We start from the raw sequence: 20,185 nt of genomic DNA, 5'->3' as shown, positions 1-20,185 counted from the left end.
CCTGGCTATTATAAATAGAGCCTTCTCCACTAGATTAAACAAAGAAAAATCACAACACAAGGGTATCCCATAAATTTCACTTGTTTAAATATGGCTCTGGAGAATGTGCAGTTGAAGATTATGAACATGTTATGTTTGTATCAAGGTGATGGTAGAAGCCTTTGGTTGCTAAAAAAAAAAAAGCCCAATTTGTCTTTTACCTAATTTTTCAGTTCTTTGTAATTAGGATATTTCTTCTGCTTTCACCACTGGGCAGCTATGGAAGGAAAATAGGTCAATGAGAATGACCTTACATCTTTATCATTGACTCTACAGTTTTCCAGTGATTAGGAGCTTTTTGGAATTTAATGTCCTCTACTGATGAGAATGTATGAATGTTACTACATTTCCTTGTGTGACAATGTGCTATTTCCTGGCAGCGCTCAGGGTCATATAGCACACAATGATAAATAAAGAAACATCCTGTGCATTCTTAGATCTTCACATTTTTATTTTGAAACATAGAATTTCATATTGGTTAACACCTACTTTTAAACAAAAATGATGCATTAATTAAATGCCTTGTCATAACTGTTATAAGCTCTGTTAGAAAAATAAACATCTCACAACAAACTACAGTATCAGCTTTTTAATAAATACATAAACCAAAGTTAGTAGTCAATCAGAATTATATGAACAGGCTCATAGTATCTAAGTGAAATTATTGTATTACCAATTTTCTATGTCATTTAAGGCAATTTAAATTTCTGTAAAATTCAAAGTCAGAAATAGTAAGAAACTTGTTTAATGAGAATTTGTTTCTTTCTTAGAACTATTTTGATTTCAAATACTTTAATTTAAAAATACACTCTATATTAAAATGTTTTCTACAGAGGCAGGAGTTGTTAAATGAAACACATAGGTTATATTACTGATAATTTTAAAACATTACTAATTTTTTGCAGATTTAAAAAACTTTAATGAAGTAACTGGTAAATGTAAAATAGTTTTAAACTTATGTTAAATATATACAAAATGAATTTCTATATTAATATGTGCAAATTTATATTTTATTATAATTTAGAATTAAAATATTTTTATATTCAGTATTTTAAAGAAAATCTATGTGCCATATTTGTCATTGTATTGAACTGTTATCAAAATCACATTTATCCATGGTACAGTGTAAAGTTAGTAAAGACTTTTTATACAAATCATACATCTCCATCCTTGATGATTGCAGTGTTGTTTTTTTTTTATTTTTGGATAGATGATTTTAACTGAAATAGGTAATGGAGCTTAGAAACCTGATTAATAGAGTTAGTTTATGAACATAAATTTTTGTAGGAAAGTAATCCAGGTAGATAAAGGAGTAGTGTTATTACTCTCAGGTATTTCATTGACAGCTGTCCAGATAGCTGAACAATCGTTTCATGTAAGTCAAATAATTTAAATATGCAGTTTTATGAGTCATTACATGGGCTTAAGGTGAGTTTATTAAAGCCAAAGGAAAAAATCAAACAAAAGAACAGAACAGAGATGATATAGAACAGAAATGATATAGAAAAATAAAAATGTAGGAGGACTTTAAGGGAAAATTTCCTTACAACACTGATAGGTTGTATGATACTTTTCTCCTGTCATTGACATAAGACACATAAAATGCTTCAAAATCTTAAAATTGCAAAATCTAAATGTGATGATGTTATGTAATATTTTTCCAGTTAATTCTGTTTAAGAGTGAGATGATCACATGAAAGTATTCTTTAGAGAGTAATAGAAAGAATAAACATTTTTTAACAAACGTAGGAGAAACTCACTCATTCTTGTCAGTTAGGTTAGGGTTTGCTGAAACAGTAGCAACTAGCATAAAGTATAAACAGAAGGCTGAAAGAGCTTTTATAACTTAAAGGTCTGCAGAATCTAAACTCATAATCAGATGGTTAGGCTCCATAGCAAGTGGTAATGTGATTCAGATGTACTGAAAACTGACTTCACGTGTTATCGTACGTGCGTTCTTAAATATTTATATAAAAATGAATGTCTCTATACCCGTGAACATTTAGTTAAAGATGAATTAGTGTAATATTTATTTAAGTAAAATTATAAAACTGCATCTTAGAGGCCAATAATCGCAAGATATATTTCAGAGATGTTAAATTGAAAAGTAGATATCTTAGACTTAATGAAATATGAACATGTATAACCCATAATAAATTGGCCGTTTAAGAATTATAAGAGAAAAGGGGAATGATCTGAAAGAATGCTAGTTTCATATTTATTTGAAAATATGTCTCAGATGGCATTGCATTAAGTGGAGTTCTTAAGGTCAATATAAATAAGGATAGTTGTAAATTAAATGTTAAGAGTAAATAAAACAATATATATGCACAAGATTGAACTCCCAAGTACCTGTATTTCATTAGATACTTTTATTAAAATATATGGATCTCAAATCCCTTAAAATTGAAATAAGCTTGAACAGTTGTAAAAATTTTAAATTCTCAGTTTTTAATGGGTCTTTGTTTAGGTACATAGATTCAAATGACTTTTAAAATCATTAAGAGATATTTGGAAATGAAGAACTTCATTATATTATTATAGTCAGTTATTTTTCACAATTAGGCTAATTGAGCTTGAAGTTTTGGGGCAATCTCTTAGGAAAAGTAAGTAGAAAACAAATAGGAGTAAGAAAAGGAAGGAAAAGCCATTGAGTTTAACTTATTATAAAGGTATCATAAGGAATATAATTCTATGGAGAAGAATTTTCATAATCCATCATAATTATATTTCAACATTGTATGGATGTCCATTGTCATGCATAAGAATATATTCAATAACGATAAAGTGTATATTAAAAATGTTTGAAATTTATTCTTTAGTGGACTATTGTATCTGATGCATCCACTAATTTTAATTTTGAGTTTTGAAAAATTTGCCTCTAGAGAAATCTATTCTATGTAATCTTAGATTTTTGTATTTGTTTAAACCAAACTAAATTGAATGTTGAGGACATAATCAGAGTTTTAGTAAATTTTTGAGTCTTTCAGAGAGTGTCTGTACATAAATATTAATAAATTAAAAAAAAGATGCTTATAAATCCACACATATTGCAGTATAAAGATATCCCCAGAGAAGTAAAATTCATACAGTTATATTGTAGTGTATATATAGCCTATTTCTAAATCATGACATACTTTAGGGCACAGAAATGCTGTCGTACCAAAAGAGTTGTTCAAGTTCTTAACTTCGTTAACCATTTAAAGTTTCATTACTTGTGTTTAATATCAGTGAATCTCAAAAGGCTCCTGTGGTCATATTAGTTGAAATAGGCTTCGTTTACATAGATTATTTAATCTAAGAATACCCTGTTTTCCCTTAACTTTTCATTAATTCTAACTAATCAAATATTAATTATCTTCTCACAAGGAAAATATCACTTATTCAAGTAAATATAAACTCTAAAATCTTTAAGGATTAGATCTTTAAATAAAAAAGGAAAGTACAAGACATCACAAGCATAACTGCAATCACCATCTAGCATCGAACTGCCTATCAGGAAGCTTGTCCCTTCCTATGAGAAGAGCCTTGTTTCATAATAAATTAGTGCAAACTAATGACAGTGTCCAAATATCCGTCCCTTTATTTTAAGGATTTCATTTTATTATCCTCTTTTGGATAATTCAGCCCACATAGACATTAGTTAATGAACCTTGTAATGTTTTAAAAATTTTAAATGTGTCAGAGTTTTCAGTATTTCAGTGAATGGATATTTTCCACTTTTCCTTTTGGGGGCTGACAGGTATTCATTTATTTCCTTTTTTAAAATGATGCAATGTGTGACAGGCAAGCTGCTAAAACAATTTTTGTTATCCTTGGTGATCAAAGGTATTTTACATAAGTGAGTCACAATACTGAATTATGTCAATGCCGCTGATCACTCATTTGGGGAAGGAAATACTGCTCAACTTAGCATCATAATTGCCTGGCTTCAGGGGACAGCTGATGGGAGTACTGTGTTTTTTGGCTCTAGAACAACTTGTTATACATTTTTTAATCTTCTTTAGGATGGATGGGATATAGTCTTCATTGGAATGTAGATATTTGGTACTTTGTTTAACTCAAGTGCTGGAAGACAGAAAATCGGGGGAAGCTGATTGTAAGAGGACATTTAAAAGGAATTTAAAATAACTTCCTTTGTTGTCATAGGCAAAGCTCTGTGCTGTACACAGGACTCTTTGACTTCTAGCCAATAAAATCAGAGTGAATAAATCTGTAAGGATATGGTAGTTGTGATGAAGTTCCTGTTAGGGAAGATAAAAGTTCATCACCTCTGTATCAAGCTCTTGGACTGAGCACTGCACGACCCCAGGGGAAATGCTGCTCACCACAACCTGTGTGAATGGACTTCCCTCTAGTTAGGCCATTTGGCAGTCTCTTAGAAGCTGATTAGCAGAAAGACTGGATGCCAACCATGGACAGTTTGGTTTGAATTACTTTTTTCTGCCTTGTTTGAGAATTGTCTCATGCTTATTCACTTGCCAATTGACTATTTTAAAGATTCAAGAGGTAGTACTACATTGTTCAGTGAGCCCTGGCCTGGCAATAAGATAGTTCTCTTTGAGTGCTGCCCTTGGTCACTGAGGGGTTTTTGAAAAATCATTTGAACTTTCTGAGCCTCAGTTCCCCTGAATAACCACAAGGGTGAATTAGCTTATTTCTAAAGATATTTTCTATTCTTCTCTAATTGTGTATTTTTAGAATTCTGGTGAGTTGGACTGAGGTGATTCAGGGAAAGAATGTCCTTAGACTGCTTCAAAGGGCAAAAGTAATATAGCTTAATTTAGTTTTAGTTTGAAAAATACTACTATCTGCTTTGAATAAATATTGGAGAAAACGCATTCAAAAGTGTGGCACTTTGTTTGAGGCAGAGTTTCTAAATATTTTGTGAGTTTCAACCTGATGATTAGACAAATGAAGTGGTGAAATAATCCATCCAGTTTACCAGGTAAGAAGATCTAAAACTCTACATCAGCAAACAATGAAGCTGTTCAGATTTTGATGTTACTTGAAGTGTCCCTTATTAAACATTGAACTTTGAAAAATATTCTAATAAAGTGACATTGTATTATTATTAGTTTTTTATGGCAGTAGTAACTTAGCACTTATTAATCCAGTCATCTGTGACATATATAAACTTATCCTGTAAGAAAGAAAACCAAAATATAAAGGCAAAGAGGAAAGAATGTTAGAATTAGTATCCATCTTGTCAAAGAAAACAAACACACATGCATAAAACTACTATTTCAAAAGCAATATCCCTTAAGATTAAGGTTTTATCTGTTTATCTCTTGAATGAATGAAACACTATTCATTTATTCATCTATCTGGTCTTGTCTGTTCACTGCTGCCAGTTGTTGAAGTGTTTGGCAACATTAGTATAACTGCATTATTTGTTTGTCTGCATGTTTGGTGCAGGGATTACTGTATCCTTGTAGTGACACAATGCCAAAACTATCTCACAGCATTGTCTCTCTGGGAAGTGTACAAATGGTGGGTACCTGTAAAGTGTAGTCAGTGCTCTTCAGATAATCTACATTCTATGCTGATCTAAATAAGTTATATATTACAGTAAAGTGCTACAATGACACTAGTATCAAACAGTAGTAAGACACATTTTTCTCTGAAAAATTCAGCAGCAGTGTGAGTCACATGATGATGAGGATGCTTGTCAGTCTTCATTCGAGCAGACAACCAGCAACTGGCATGATCTAGCAAATTTGTCCCCTCCTGTGACTTCTAAAATAGTAAATTTTAGGAGCAATTATTTAAAATCCAGTTTCCCATAAGGTACTTTTTTTTTTTTATCATTTTAGAAGTTGCACCTGAAAGTTTCATGAGCATTTAATTTGCTAATGTCCATTTTTATTTCTTCAGGTTTTTCACGTCGGTAGGTTACTGCTCTTGTGCAAACGCTTTGCAGAATCAACTTGTCCTTGATAAGGAAGAAATATTATCATTAATTAAGGGCCTAAATATTGAAAGTAGACAATAACACACTGATAGTAATTCATTTTTAGAATTCACTGACCTTTTTTGAGGCAGACACCCTGTAATCTGCTGAGGACTTAATTTTATTACTATTCCATTGAAGTATCACCTGTCTAATGATCAGGACTTTAAGCAACCCAATCAAGAATGTGACTATGAAGATGATGAAAAATATTCTCAAGTAGCTTGGACTAGAGAAGCATTCTGTAAAGAAGCAAACAAATACATGGTTTAAAAAACTGGAATGAGTAAATCAAAGGATTCTAACAGTAGTATTAGAAATAAATAATGTTTATCATCTCAATTAATAGAATCAGAGATATTTGCAAATCTACATTTTCAAAACAAAGGACTTCCATTGTTGTTGATTCAAAAGTAATCTAATTATTATTACACATTTATTATTCAAGTATTTTCAACAAAAAACTCTCCTTCAGAGAATAGCCACAATTAAGGTATTCAATAAGATTATTTTTTTCAGCTTGATTCTTGTACTAATTAGAATATGTCCAAATCCTTAATTAAATATGATTTCAACCATGACAGAGAGAAGGACAGTTTTTGTGGTATGATGTGGATCACTAAGTGGAAAATAGGATTTAAGAATTATTTAACAGCTCCGTGCATTAACATATGTTTTTCTTGTTATGCTTACTCCTCATTTGTTACACATCAGGAATGGAAAATAAAGTAAACATCTGCAGAAGCTAAAATCAGTACTACTCTAATAGATGAGTAAATATTTCCTTTGAAACTGTAGTGTAAGTTTTCATTATTATTACGCATAGCTTCTCCAGGAAATGGGAGTGTACAATTTGGGACAATACCCAAATCTCTTTCTTTCCTCAATTTTTATTAATTTATTTTTTATTGTCTGTTAACTAAATCTATCATATTCTGCTTCTAAAAATACCACTTTTTGTTTTTTCAAGAACAGATAATTACTAGCTGGAAAAGGAAATGCTGTATTAAGAGGGGCATGCTAGGTCTCTGTTTTAGCACTAGACCTTTGGCAAACTCTAGTTGGAAAGTCTACAGCCTCTGTGGCTGCCAGAGGTATTACCCTAATCTAAGAGGAACATGGTTGCATAATACACAAGTATTCCACAGAACTCATCAGCTGCCCCATACTCACAGAATTACCTCCCAGCCTAAAGTGTCATGTGTTTTTCTGCACATTTTCCAGACTTTGGGGACTTCATCTAACTGTCTGAGAGTCTCCTTGAGAAGGGCTTTTGGGAGGGGACCTGCCAAGACTTTGAAAAGCAGTCACCGAGTCATGAGTGATTTCTGTTTGAATTCCCACGGATGACCAAGCATGCTCTTAAATAGCCAAGAATTCAGTAAAAAGGGCAAGGGCTCTTCTCCAAGTGGGAAGACTTAGAGCCAGTGTTTTTTTTTTTTTTGGTCATAATGTTAAGGTTCCTTGAAAGAAATGCTAAAAGGAGACTGGAGGACCACTAACTGGAGTAGAAGCACCAAATCCAAGTGTGAGTCCCCCTGTGTTATGGTCTCATACATAGAGAGAATCCAAGATGCTCTATTAAAAGGTGTTACCTTTGGTAGGGCCCAGGTTCATGACATGCACGCCTTTCATTTCCCTTGGCCGACTTAGAATAGTAATCAGCTAAGGGGGCGCGTGGCTTGATCTCACTTTCTGGCTTCTTGCCTAGTAGGAGTTTAGCCAGGAAAAGCAAAATAACCCTTTAAGTGTGATCAAGTGGATAGATAATAGAGGTGGTTAACAAATGCCCTTTTTCCTCTCCTTGCACAACAGTTGTGAAGGGGAGGGGAGCCCTCTAGCTATTATTACTAATACATTTTATAAATATTTCTAATGGTTTAGGATGGAAGACCTTTTCAGGATTCAAATCTATATGCATTTAAAAATTTTTAATTTTGGAGAACCAATAATTTAGCTCCAGCCATGCCTCTTTTCTTAGTTTAGGTCAAGCAAGGGATTTTCCTAAGGAGCTTTAAGGGAATACATTTGTTAGCCACACTTAGGTCAAAATAGGTTTATTTACTTAACATAATAAATTACATGTTGACAGTTAGTGCTCTATTCATTAGAAAAGGCACTTGGCTTTTGGGTGTAATTGCTGCAGCCACATCTGGCAGCACATGGGCTCTTTTCAAATCTAAATTTATTATGGGCTAAGGTTAGTATGGATATGAGGGGAGAGGAAACAAAACTCTGGAGAAAGTTTACTCTTCTGTGCAATATCTCTAAGACCTATAATTATTCTTACAGGTTGGAAGAGAGACCAGAAATAATAGTAGCAGTAGGAATGTTCTCAATGAATACATAATTTCAGGCTTCATTTCGAATTTTTATACAGTTTAACATCTTAAACCTGAACAAAAGGAGGGCACTGGCATTTCGGTTCTAGTGAACTTTTGTCCAAAATGGTCTTTGAAGACAGCGTTCACATGCTTCTTACATTCATATATTATCTTTAAAATTTTTTTCATGTTCACTGGCTTAATTGACACAACTCTTTGAGGTTGATATTATTTCCATTTTATAGATGAGAAAACTGAGGCTCAGGGAAATTTTATAAGAGGGCTAATACAGCTTAGCTACTATTAAGAGTATCAATAAACATGCTTAAGCCAAGGTCTTCAGACTAAGATTTCCATACCGTTTCCATTGTGCCATCTTTATATCTATTCACCCTGGAAAAAAAAGCTGTGCTCTGCTCTGCTGTGTCCTACTCTCTGCAGTCCCATGGACTGTGGCCTGCCAGGCTCCTCTGTCCATGGAATTTTCCAGGAAAGAATACTGGAGCAGGTTGCCTTTTCTTACTCCAGGGGTTCTTCCCAACCCAGGGATGGAACCCGTATCTCTTGCATCTGCTGCATTGGCAGGAAGATTCTTTACCATTAGGGCCACTTGGAAAACTCTCATTCAACTCTAGATTATATTTGCATCAGAATGAAAATTATTGCCTTTTGAAGGAAGGAATTGCCTTTTGAAGTTATGTACTTCTCAAAAACAGATCATTATTACCTAGAATTTTTTTTTTTTTTTTGCATCACCTGAAACATGAAAGTAAATGTTAGTTTCACATGAGGAAGCTTATGACTGGAAGCATGTTTGGGCTGTGAAGGATAATTATGGCTCCACAGACCTTGTCTTTATTTTTATTTTTTCCATTTATTTTTATTGGTTGGAGGCTAATTACTTTACAATATTGTAGTGGTTTTTGCCATACATTGACATGAATCAGCCATGGATTTACATGTATTCCCCATCCCGATCCCCGCTCCCACCTCCCTCCCCACCCCATCCTCTGCAAAACAGAAAAACAGACCTTGTTTTTAAAGGTGAAATGGACTCTACATAGGAAACGCCTATTCTTGGTTCATGAAGTCTCTCAAGAAAATCTGTTTGGTGTAATTCCATGGAGTTGCATAGCATGTGAATTTAGCTGGGTAGTTGAGATGAGAGATCTAATAGTTTAGTCACACCATGGCAAATATCCTCAACCGGTTTTATAGAGTACCATTTCTGGGAGACTGTAAACATTGAGGCAGTTATTTCTGTTTTTAGGATGGCTGAGCTTTTTGGGGGGACATGGCTCTCTACAGATACTCTTCAGTACTTTGATTATTAAACTTTTGTTTACCTGATGTTTGGTCCACATAATGCTGTTCTTTGAGAGCACATGAAGTTTTACACCGATCAAGTATAGCTTGAGACAGATTGTGAGGGTGAAGGCATTGCACACAATTCCTATAAGGGGAAACAGAAGTGAAAACATTTAATTCTTTAAAAGGTTGTAGCTTGTAGTATTTTCTGTAAACAATAAAATGACAAAATAGGGCACTTTTTTAGGACAGCAAACTTGTTAAACAGGGAAAGAAACCTGTGACATTTATTTGTAATCTTGGCTGAATTTAATACCAAGAAAAATTACATTCTAGTCACTTAAAATATTGTAATGTATAAAATCAACATAATGATATTTTTTGTATTGAAAATAAAATTTCCAGGAAATGAATAAGATAGCCTTACTATAAAATCAAAAACAAAACCATCTAGCACAGATGTTTTAGAAGATGACTATTATGATACTGCTGGAAAAAATTTTGCAGTGAATATACAGTTCAAAATTTGATTGAGTTGACTAGAAATACCTCCATCATCATCTTCCTAATGAGTTACATAACCTCATGCATAATTGTGAAAACTTGCGAATATCTTTTAAAAAATGATTAAAACAAGTTGTAAGCCATAGTGATATTTTGAGTAGTTGTCTTTGAGCAGTTAATTACTGGCACAAAACAACAATGCTGCCATTATTTAATGTAACCTTTTACTTATCCATCGCTTCTTTCTAAAGTGCTTCATAGCTACTGCTCTTTTATCTTTAAAAGAATAAAAATCAAACAATAATAACAGGTAACATTTATTCCATGATTACTGTGCAGCAAGTATAAAAGTTTAGGGCTTTTTTGCATGAACATCTAATTTAATTATTTCACAGAATTATAGCACAGCATTATTATTATCTGTACTTTTGATATCATGAAACTAAGGCACAGAGAATTTAAACAATTTTTCCTAGATCAAAAAGCTAATTAATAGTAAGCTGGGAAGCAGTCAGCTCCTAAATCATAACATTGTACATCTTAAACTTACACAAGATTATATGTCAATTACATCTCAAGAAAGCTGGGGGGACAGCCCCACTGAATCTTTATCAACACTGAATATTATTCTTTAAAAAAAAACTGTTTCAAAAAAAGGCAGTGAATACCTAGATAAATTCTCATGCATGACCCAAGATTGGAATCTAAGTCTTCTAATTCTTAAATTCATCATTCGGTTCTTTTTTTAGCATGATGATAATTTGTCTGGAGAAGATCCAGCAACTTTTTGGTTAAGGTAGGCAAAATAGAAAAGATTAAACATGGCTAAATGAAGGACTGCTTTACATAGGTTTGGAACCAGAAAACACATACCAGTTTTCACTGCAGCCTGTGTGACATGTGGGACAATGCTCACAGAAACGGCCGATGCTCCTGGGATCGGTGCACTCACACCTGCCACATACACATGTGCCTCTCCCACTGCACACTTGGCCCTTTGGATTGACACAGAGCTGGGCAGATGCAGATGGGCACTGGCAGCGATCCCCTTCCCAGCCCCTGAAGCACTGGCATCTGCCCGCCTCACACTCTCCATGCCCTGCAACAAAGACACTCCAAGATCTAAGTTACCGAGATCACTGACTTTGTGAAGCATTTCCAAACATGAATTTCCCCTCCATCCAGTGGAAACACACTGACAGTCAAGTGAATGGAAACAGCATCATTTTCTATTTGTCTGACATAAACAATCCCAGGACTCAGGAGTGACTATTTTTAAAGCTGTCCTATTGTAGATAATCTCCCCATGCTAATCTGTTGTGCTGACCGTCGTGAATTCTGCCCTGCTGCAGTGACTGCCCAGCTCCTTGAAGGTCACTGTATATTCAGTTCTAAAGTAAAAAGACACAGATACAAAGAAGTAACAGAGGCTGAAGTAGTGTTGTCTGATTTGAAATTGGAAAGAAAGGGGTATTTTATGAATAGCTTCCATAATTTTCTCCCCTAGTCGCTCATTATTGCTAAGGGCCTGGGATAACTTTGAAGGTCCATTGGGCAAACTCTTCTAAGAGCTTCAGTTCTGCTAGTGCCTTGATTAAAGATGAGATCTCCAGGGAAGTTGAAGTAATCCTTTCACATCTTCAGCACATTATGTAGCAGGTTAGTGGTGCATGTCTTAGGGTATGTTGTGAAATGTTATTAGGTGGTAAATGAGAGAAAGCAAGAGAGAAATCAGGGTGGTATGTTTGTGCATGTTGGAGTTGAGGAAGAACACTGATTATACTTAGTTAAGTGGGTTTTAGCCTGTAGAAGGTATCCAAAATTTAATATTTTCAAGAGAGGGTACATTTTCAGGGCTGTATAATGTTTTTCAAGTTTATCTGACCAAACACTTTTCCTTCCTTCCTTCTTTCCTTCCTTTCTTCTCTCTCCCTCCTCCTACCCTTCTTTTTCTTAGTTCCCTCAATTTCTGGCTTATGCCCTCTCTTCTTGTATTGTGGAACACCTCACAGGGTAACTGTTCCATAGCCTCTACTGTTGGATCAGCTCAATTTGTTAATTGTAAAATTAATCATATCCAGGCCAAGCAAATGCCTGCCAGGTTCAATTCTCTGTATATGGGCTACATGCCTAATACTAGCCAGCAGATCTGTGAACATGTGTTATTATTTTCAAAGGACCTTAGTGAAGAAAATACTTGTCAGCCTACAGTTTGTGGTTATGATTTATATACAAATAATTCAAAGCAGATTCTCAATTGCCTCTGGAACAGTAGTTATCACAGTCATGTAAAAGGACCAGTAGACTGATTTTTAATATTTTACTGTTAACAGAGACTGGAATTCTCAGTGTCTCAATATTTCAGACTTCACTGAGAGTTTGACAGCTGTAGGAAATGATGACCTCAGAATTCTTTCTCTTCCTTGTCCCAAGCAGTTTTAGCACTAAAAAACTTAGATGATAATTGTGGATTTATTCTAAAGTCATCTATAACCCTTTCTACCTAGATGCCAAGTACAGCTGAATGAATGTTTAGAATATAAAATATTATGTGTATAAGATATAAAGGAAATTGTCCATCCCATATTTATGTGATATAGGGCACATTTTTAATTTATACAAGAATAAAAACTTATATTGTATATGTTTATTACTTTCCATAAGCTTATTAAAATGAAATATTTCATGTTATCAATAATTTAATATTTGCTTACCAGAATGCAAACATTGAAAAGGTACTTTAACAATAAATGGATTTAGTACACTACCATAGAAAAATTAATTAAAAAAGTATTTTGCATTAATTTTCAAATGTTGTATATATTTTCTAGAATTTAACCTCTAGGTGGCAGTAAATTGAATTAGCCAAAACATACTTTTGATATTTTTTGTTTTAAATTATTTCATTTTAAAATTTGGTCTGTATGTGGCCTCTGGGACTAATCTTTGATTTTTTATGAAACCTGTATTTTCTTGAAGAGTACTGTCCTTTGACAATTCTGTTGCTGGTGTTGTTCCAAAAATAAAGTAGACAGGTTTATATTACTACAGATTTATAATGCCATCTCTAATAACACATTAAGAATTTTACAGTGAATTGAAAGTATATTTTTATGGCTAACTATTCTCTGAACAAGATGAAGGGAGTGACCATTTATGAGGATAAATCAGAGTCTTCTAGAAGAATACCCAGATTATAGAAAATCTGTCAAACATTGTCAATAATTTCCTTTTCTGGTATATGTCTTTACAAGGTCAAGGCGTACTTGAAAATACGAATTAATTTTTGGTTTTAATTTTTAAGTATTTCCTGTACAAAATAATTTAAACTATAAATATCAGAATCATGTGCAGTATATCTGTGGCTATGTCCTAATTTCACAGACTTTGAAAGTTTAAGTATCAAATTCAGATTCAGGGTTGGTAATTATAAAGATGTGATTTAAAGATACTTTAACATATATGCTAGCTTAATATACAACTATATAAATAACTGCATGTACATATTTATACTCACCAGCACACAGATTTCCATGATGGTATGGACAAGAAAAGTCATCCTTTTCACAGTATTTTCCATACACTTTTCCAAACTTAATTTTGTGACATAAACATCTCCCACAAATGCAAACTCCTCTACCGCTGCAAACAGGTTGATCCTTGTGTGACTTGCAGCTTTCAGAAGGAAATGTGTCCTCATCAATATGACATTTATTCTCATCACACTGGAAGCACTTGGCATCTAGAAAAGTTTCTTCTACACACTTTCTTTTAGGTCCTCTGCCGTCATCACACTGACAGCTGCAGTTTCTGTGTATGTGAATTTTAGTGGTTTCATTGAAACCAATAGGTTTGATTATTGCATAGCTCTTTCCTCCTGTGACATCACATTTTTCCATTGTAACTGTTACATTGAAAAGAACCTAAATTTGTGGGTTAGAGGGGAGAAAATACATTTATATACTTTGATTATTTTTATTACTAATATTATATATGTTAATGATATTTTAAGTCAATACTATACCATCTATAAGAAATTAATATTTATAAATTACACATGCATTCTTTTTTCATATGTAGACATAACATTACCTTTTAGTTTCATTTTTTTCCTTATTAAGGAACTGGAGAGTTAAAGGATGCAATGACTGAGGCTTGCCTATCATGCACCATTAAATGGACATGGATTCAAATCTATTAGAAAGGTATCTACTTCCAATCATTCATTTATATCCTCAGATGACTTCTTAGCAAACGAGAGAGAATAGACCATTTTCTAGATCCAGTCCTTAACTTGTGGAGTTACGGCAAATATTTGGCACTAGAGATAGATCAAATAAACTAAAGTCAAGGGCTTCTGCTCTACTGGTTTAAAACCCTGAAATGAGCAATTGGTTCAAATGAACAGTTTTTATTTTGTTTCTGTTTTCCTAGAGCCCAAGTAAAGTTTTGGACTTAAATTTTAGTTTATACATAATGTTAAGAGGAAAACATGGGGCTTTCCCTGATGTTACTCAAGGGAAAAAGATTCAGGACTCTCAACTTTTAGGTCCTAAGGTCTCAGTACAAAGTCATACATTTTCCTCAGTGGAGATGTTAGTCTGCAACTAATGATCTGGCCTGGTAGGCATTGGTTTCCCCCATGAACTACATAATTGCTCTCTCTCGCAAATTTTTCTCACTTTTTTCTCCACAATAAGATTGGCTTAGTGTGTGTATTTATATTTGTTAATTCATCGTATAATCTTCAGGTATTTTGGCAAACAAGGTTTATAGTTTTCTTCCATGTTAGACTGAGATATATTACAATTTAAAAATAATTTGTGCTAAGCTTTTTGGTTGGGATGGAGATAGATTAGGTAAATAGATATGGATGGATATATAAATATGTGAATATATAGAGATTTCCTCTTTCTTATGTATGTAGATTATAGATATCCATCCCAACCAAAAAGCCTAACACAAATACATACACACATAAGCACAGACACACACACACACAAAGAAAGATCTAAATTTAGGTTTATATGTTATCCATATCCATGCAGAATTAGAATTAGTCTCATAGTATTAAAATCAGTACAATTGGTGTCACACTTGAAATGTATTTTTCTCTTTAAAATATTAAGGAGTAACAGATTGTAAGATAATGTGGTCACTGCCAAAATTAAGTAGAGCAAAACTTGGGATTTCTATAATTGAGGTCAAATGACTCTTCTTGATAGTCAAACTGTTCATATCACTTGGTTGAAATTGAGGGAAAAAAATAGATTTAGACAAAGAAAAAGAAGTAAGCTAAACCATTTTGCCAAAATTGATTTCAAAAGAAAGAGCTTCTTCTAAGAAGGTAATCCTTTCTAAAAAAGTAATAACTGCATTATTTTTTGCGAGCACAAAAGAAAAAGTTTCTCTATACTCAGTGTAAATAAAATTTATTTTTTGTAAACTGGTATAAAATATCTTTTGGACAAAATTCAAGGAGTGATTATGGAGAAGCCTACAGAACTTGAATTTGAAATAGTTAATTTCAAATATACAGTTTGTTGGAGCAACTATACTACCTGCAGATTCTAAACTTTCCAAGAGGGAAAAGTATATTCTAACTAGAAAGAAAGGAAGATTCTTCTTTATTCAACCTTATTAACAGAATAGTAGGATTTTTAATCTTTCAGTAGCTCTTTCTGTATATCATGATATTAAAATAATAACATCATAGAACCTTAGAGATGGATGGAAGAGTGATTAGAAATATTCTAGTTCAAGTTATTTATTTAAAAATGAGGCAACTGATGCCTCACTGAGGTAAATGACTCACTGAAAATCACTTGTTCTACAAGAATTTCTTTTTAAAGTATATTTCTGTGTGTTTACTCTCTCTTGTGCCAATTCTGGGAGAATCCCTATCTCCCATGGTCCTATTTCCTCATGCTGCTATAATCTGAATCTCTTTTCCATATTTTATTCCTTTTTAGTTAAATGATGACACTTCTTTTTGTTGTTGTTGTCCTTAATAAATTTCCCTTCCTCCTAGATCATTGTATTGAGATAATATAAGTGTCCAGGGACAATCACAAAGTGAAAGATTTTATAATTCTTAATCCTTCTCAACCCCTCGATCACTCCCATTCTTCTGTATTGCTTTTACCCTCAGCTTTCACATTTACTCTGAGAATTTTCAGATTTGAAACAAAAAGGTACTATCATCATCATAAGAACAGACACTTCTTGTTCGAGGAGATGTGATTTCCTAATATATACTGGCTGTGTCATCGATAATAATAACAAAGATTATTATTAAATAAGTATTTAATATGATACATATTTATTTTAAAATAAGTACTAGAGAATTTGAGAGAACAGTCAAATGAGTTACAACAAGTAGGAACTTTAGGAATAGACAGTGAAAGTTACTTTGAAGTGTAAATGAGATTCTTAAGGTCAGTAGTAAGCAAAGTTTTCAGAATGGTTTGAGTTTTCTGTGAGAAAGCATGCCAAACAAGTTAATTTACTTTAAATCGGAAAAATCCACACCCACATACTTCATCATTGCTTGTCACATTTCCGCATCCGTCTGTGCCTGGCTTTCTGGTCCCATCTGGACAGATGGCAGTAATGTTAAAGTAGATGCCTTTTACCTGGTTTTCCACCTGAACTTTCACTTCTGAAATGAGTTTCTGCAGAGATGACATTTTTTAGTTGTATACTATAGCAGTTTCAAATGTAAGCAACTAAACAGTCAAGTTTATCATATCATTCTAGATTTAATTTTTTAACTAAATCAAAGAGTCTGTCTTTGTAAAATCTTGATTAAAAACAGTATTTCCACATAATGACCTAGCTACATTTGAAATACATAAAAAATACTAAAGGATTAGATTATCTGTGTTTAAATTGCTCTATTTTTTTCACGTATTTCCATGACTGCATTATGATCACTTCAGAGACATTTCTCACTCAGTCTGTGTTACAAAAATAATCATTTTAATCCAATAATATTTATATTTTATGATAAAATTTGAATAAAGCATTGAGAATACATACACAATATGATACATCATAGCACATAAATCTTAACAGCTTAAAATCTGGAACACGCTTCTGACATTTACTGCTATTAAAGAACATTTCAGTTTCAGATGCTTAAGACTATCAATGATACAGAATTGAAAAGTAAATTTTGTGGAGGCCATTTCTATACTGTAGGTATAAGAAATACCTGCCAGTTATGGCCCTGTAAATTCTCCAAGAATGGCCTAGGATTTTTGCCAAATCCCTTAAGCTTGCTTATTGTTTCAATTCTTAATACTGAAATAGGGCCTCTTACTGGGCAGAAAATCATTCATTCATTTATTCACTTATTTATATCATTCATTTATTCACTTATTTATACAGTCATTCAAAAACATGTATGTATTGCCAATTATGCTGATTATGTGTATCAAGCATATCCTAATTTCTCCCCATCTCAGTTCCAAAAGTTACAACTACATTAAATATATTCAGTAGATCTGTGTGAATTTCATCTGATAAAACTAAGAGTCTACCACATGCAAAAATCCTTAACTTATGTTTGTAAACAAAAGGAAAGGGAAAAGATGAAGTATGTAAGAAAAGAGTGTGAGCAACATGGTATGAAGGAAAAAGATATCCCCATGGCTTCTAGTACTTTACTTGAGTAATTTTTCTTTTTCAACTGTATAGTCAACAAAGAGGTTAATAACTGATCATGGAATTATGGTAGTAAATCTTTAGAGTAAGATACTTCCTCAAATTAGTAAATTCTGTTTGAATTAGGTAAGACTATATCAGTCACATTTTTTATCAATTAGAGAATCCATACATTGTAATCACTTAATTAAACAGTTTCAGGAAAAAATAGAAACTTCTGCTCAGTCATGTCTGACTCTTTGTCACCCTATGGACTGTAGGGTGACAGGCTCCTCTGTCCATGGGATTCTCCAGGCAAGAATACTGGAGTGGGTTGCCATTTCCTTCTCCAGAGGACCTTCCCGACCCAGGGATGGAACCTGCATCTCCTGTGTTGCAGGTGGATTCTTTGCCACTGAGCCACCTGGGCTTCCCAGGCGGTAGTGCACTAACGGTGCTGATGCGGTGATGGTCTGACAAAGCAGAAGGAACTGCTTAATACCGTCAGTGTTCTTTCGCCCTTTTGAAATTCTGCTTCCCTTAAAACCTTAAGCTAGTTATATCAGTGTTTTTTCAAGCGTGATATGAAGACAAATATCTAAAATTTTGCCCAGTTTTGAGATTAAGAAATTTTCAGTCTTTTTTTTTTCTTTTTTTAAAAATGAATTTCTTTCTTTTATTTGGAGGCTAATTACTTTACAATACTGTGGCGGTTTTTGCCATACATTGGCATGAATCAGCCACGGGTATACATGTGTCTGCCATCCCAAACCCCCCTCCCACCTCCCTCCCCAAGTTTCAGACAGTCTTAAGCTTGTCTTTTAATATCTAACAGGTGCAGAGACATAAATTATTTTCTATGAAGTATAATTCCTTTTAGTCAATATAATTTATTTTTTAATTTCAGTTAATTATGATTAAGTAGTTATATACTTTATATATAGTTTTAATTTATATAGTTTTTTTAGTTTTATTTTTATATAGTTTTATATAAATTTTTACATAGTTTTGTATTTTGATGGCAATGTAAAGGATAAAAAATAAAATGCAATCACATTCACCATGTGCTAAATTTGTATGTAATTTTACAAAAGTCTTAAAAATGAAATGCCAAGAATTACAAAGTAGAATAAAATATTAGTTTTTTCTTCAATGAATTATGAATGGTTTCTGTTGGACTGTGAAGACGAAATGAATTTTCAGAAAATTTTTTAAAGTACAAACATATAAAATTATAACAGAATCCCAGGATATTGGTTAGTCCGAGTTTTTGCTGATTTTGTTAGTATTTTCAAAATTGTTTAAGGTTAATCAGAACTACAATAATGCATCACAGACCTAGCCTAGCAAATAAAGAACATGAAAAAAAAAAAAGCTATTGTTTCCTTTTCCATGGGTGTAATTTGATATGTAGGAAAGTTTATCAACATATTTTTTCTAAGGGGTAATATGTGGGTTCATATTAGGAAAAATAGGGTGACTTCTAATACTGTAAGCTCTTTTCTTATTTTGATTATCCTTGGGAACAAACTACTGTTGGAAATGAGTTGTACACAGGTTTGATTTTCCTTGATAACATGTCCCTCCAGTCCTATTAATACTTTCTTTTTGGTAACAGTGAGAAAGAAATTGTAATTAAAGTTGCTTTTCCTATTTAATCCAACACAGTCTTGAGACATAGAACAATGTCTTGGCAAAACAAACAAACAAACAAAAAGTCTTGCAAGATTTATTTTCCTTTTAAAGAAAAAAAGTTTAAACAAGTCCTTCACTTTCTATCCTGTATCCACTTCTGCCTTTTTCTTTCATACCTGAGTTGAAGGCAGATGTTCCATGAAGAAAATGAGAAGCCTGAGATTTCTAACAATACTTGGGCTACTGTTAATACCGTTCAACTCTACTGTGTCAGGAAGGCAATAAGAGAATTTGAAGAAGTGAGAGTTTGTCGATGGCACATAAATTCAAGATAGAACAAAGCATATCTTTGAACACCATGTAAAAAAAAAGAAAGAAAACAGACCGTATAATACAGAAGGAAGCACCTGAAAGCTAGAATTTAGGAAAACCTAGGTTCTGGTTCTGCTTCTTTTGCTTGTTAGCTGTTTGACCTTTGGTTAATTTGCTTAGCTTCTTTGAAATTCTACAAATACACAATGGGAGTACTAACACCTGCTTTATAGGTGGGTTGAATGGACTGAGTGAGGTCATGTATGGAAAATAACTAGTAAAATGACAGTTACTGTTTTTACAGTGTCCTAAAAGAGATTATTCTATCCAGGAATGACCTAGGTTGAGAGAGCAGATATTTCTTTAACTTTGTATTTAGCACCTACTCTTCACAACCTGGGAACAGCATACAACTGTCATCTCAATAAAATAGTATATCTCTCAAGGTAATTCTTTGAATCAA

General features: G+C 33.2%; 1 protein-coding gene across 1 annotated transcript in view; it reads right to left on the bottom strand.

Annotated features, from left to right (window-relative positions):
* Positions 1–465: 465 nt before the first annotated feature.
* Positions 466–20,185, bottom strand: part of ITGB8 (integrin subunit beta 8) — a 94,239-nt gene continuing 74,519 nt past the window's right edge. The window contains exons 9-14 of the mRNA XM_043872645.1: positions 16,668–16,802; positions 13,646–14,051; positions 11,002–11,227; positions 9,663–9,769; positions 6,071–6,234; positions 466–5,974 (exon numbers count right to left, since the gene is read on the bottom strand). Of these exons, the coding sequence (XP_043728580.1) occupies positions 5,852–5,974; positions 6,071–6,234; positions 9,663–9,769; positions 11,002–11,227; positions 13,646–14,051; positions 16,668–16,802 (1,161 nt within the window). The 3' untranslated portion in view covers positions 466–5,851. The remainder of the gene's footprint in view (positions 5,975–6,070; positions 6,235–9,662; positions 9,770–11,001; positions 11,228–13,645; positions 14,052–16,667; positions 16,803–20,185) is intronic.

This window comes from Cervus elaphus, chromosome 18, assembly GCF_910594005.1.
Source record: "Cervus elaphus chromosome 18, mCerEla1.1, whole genome shotgun sequence".
NCBI classification, from domain to species: domain Eukaryota; kingdom Metazoa; phylum Chordata; class Mammalia; order Artiodactyla; family Cervidae; genus Cervus; species Cervus elaphus.
Note: the sequence above shows the minus strand (reverse complement) of the source record. Positions and strands in the feature narration are given on the sequence as shown.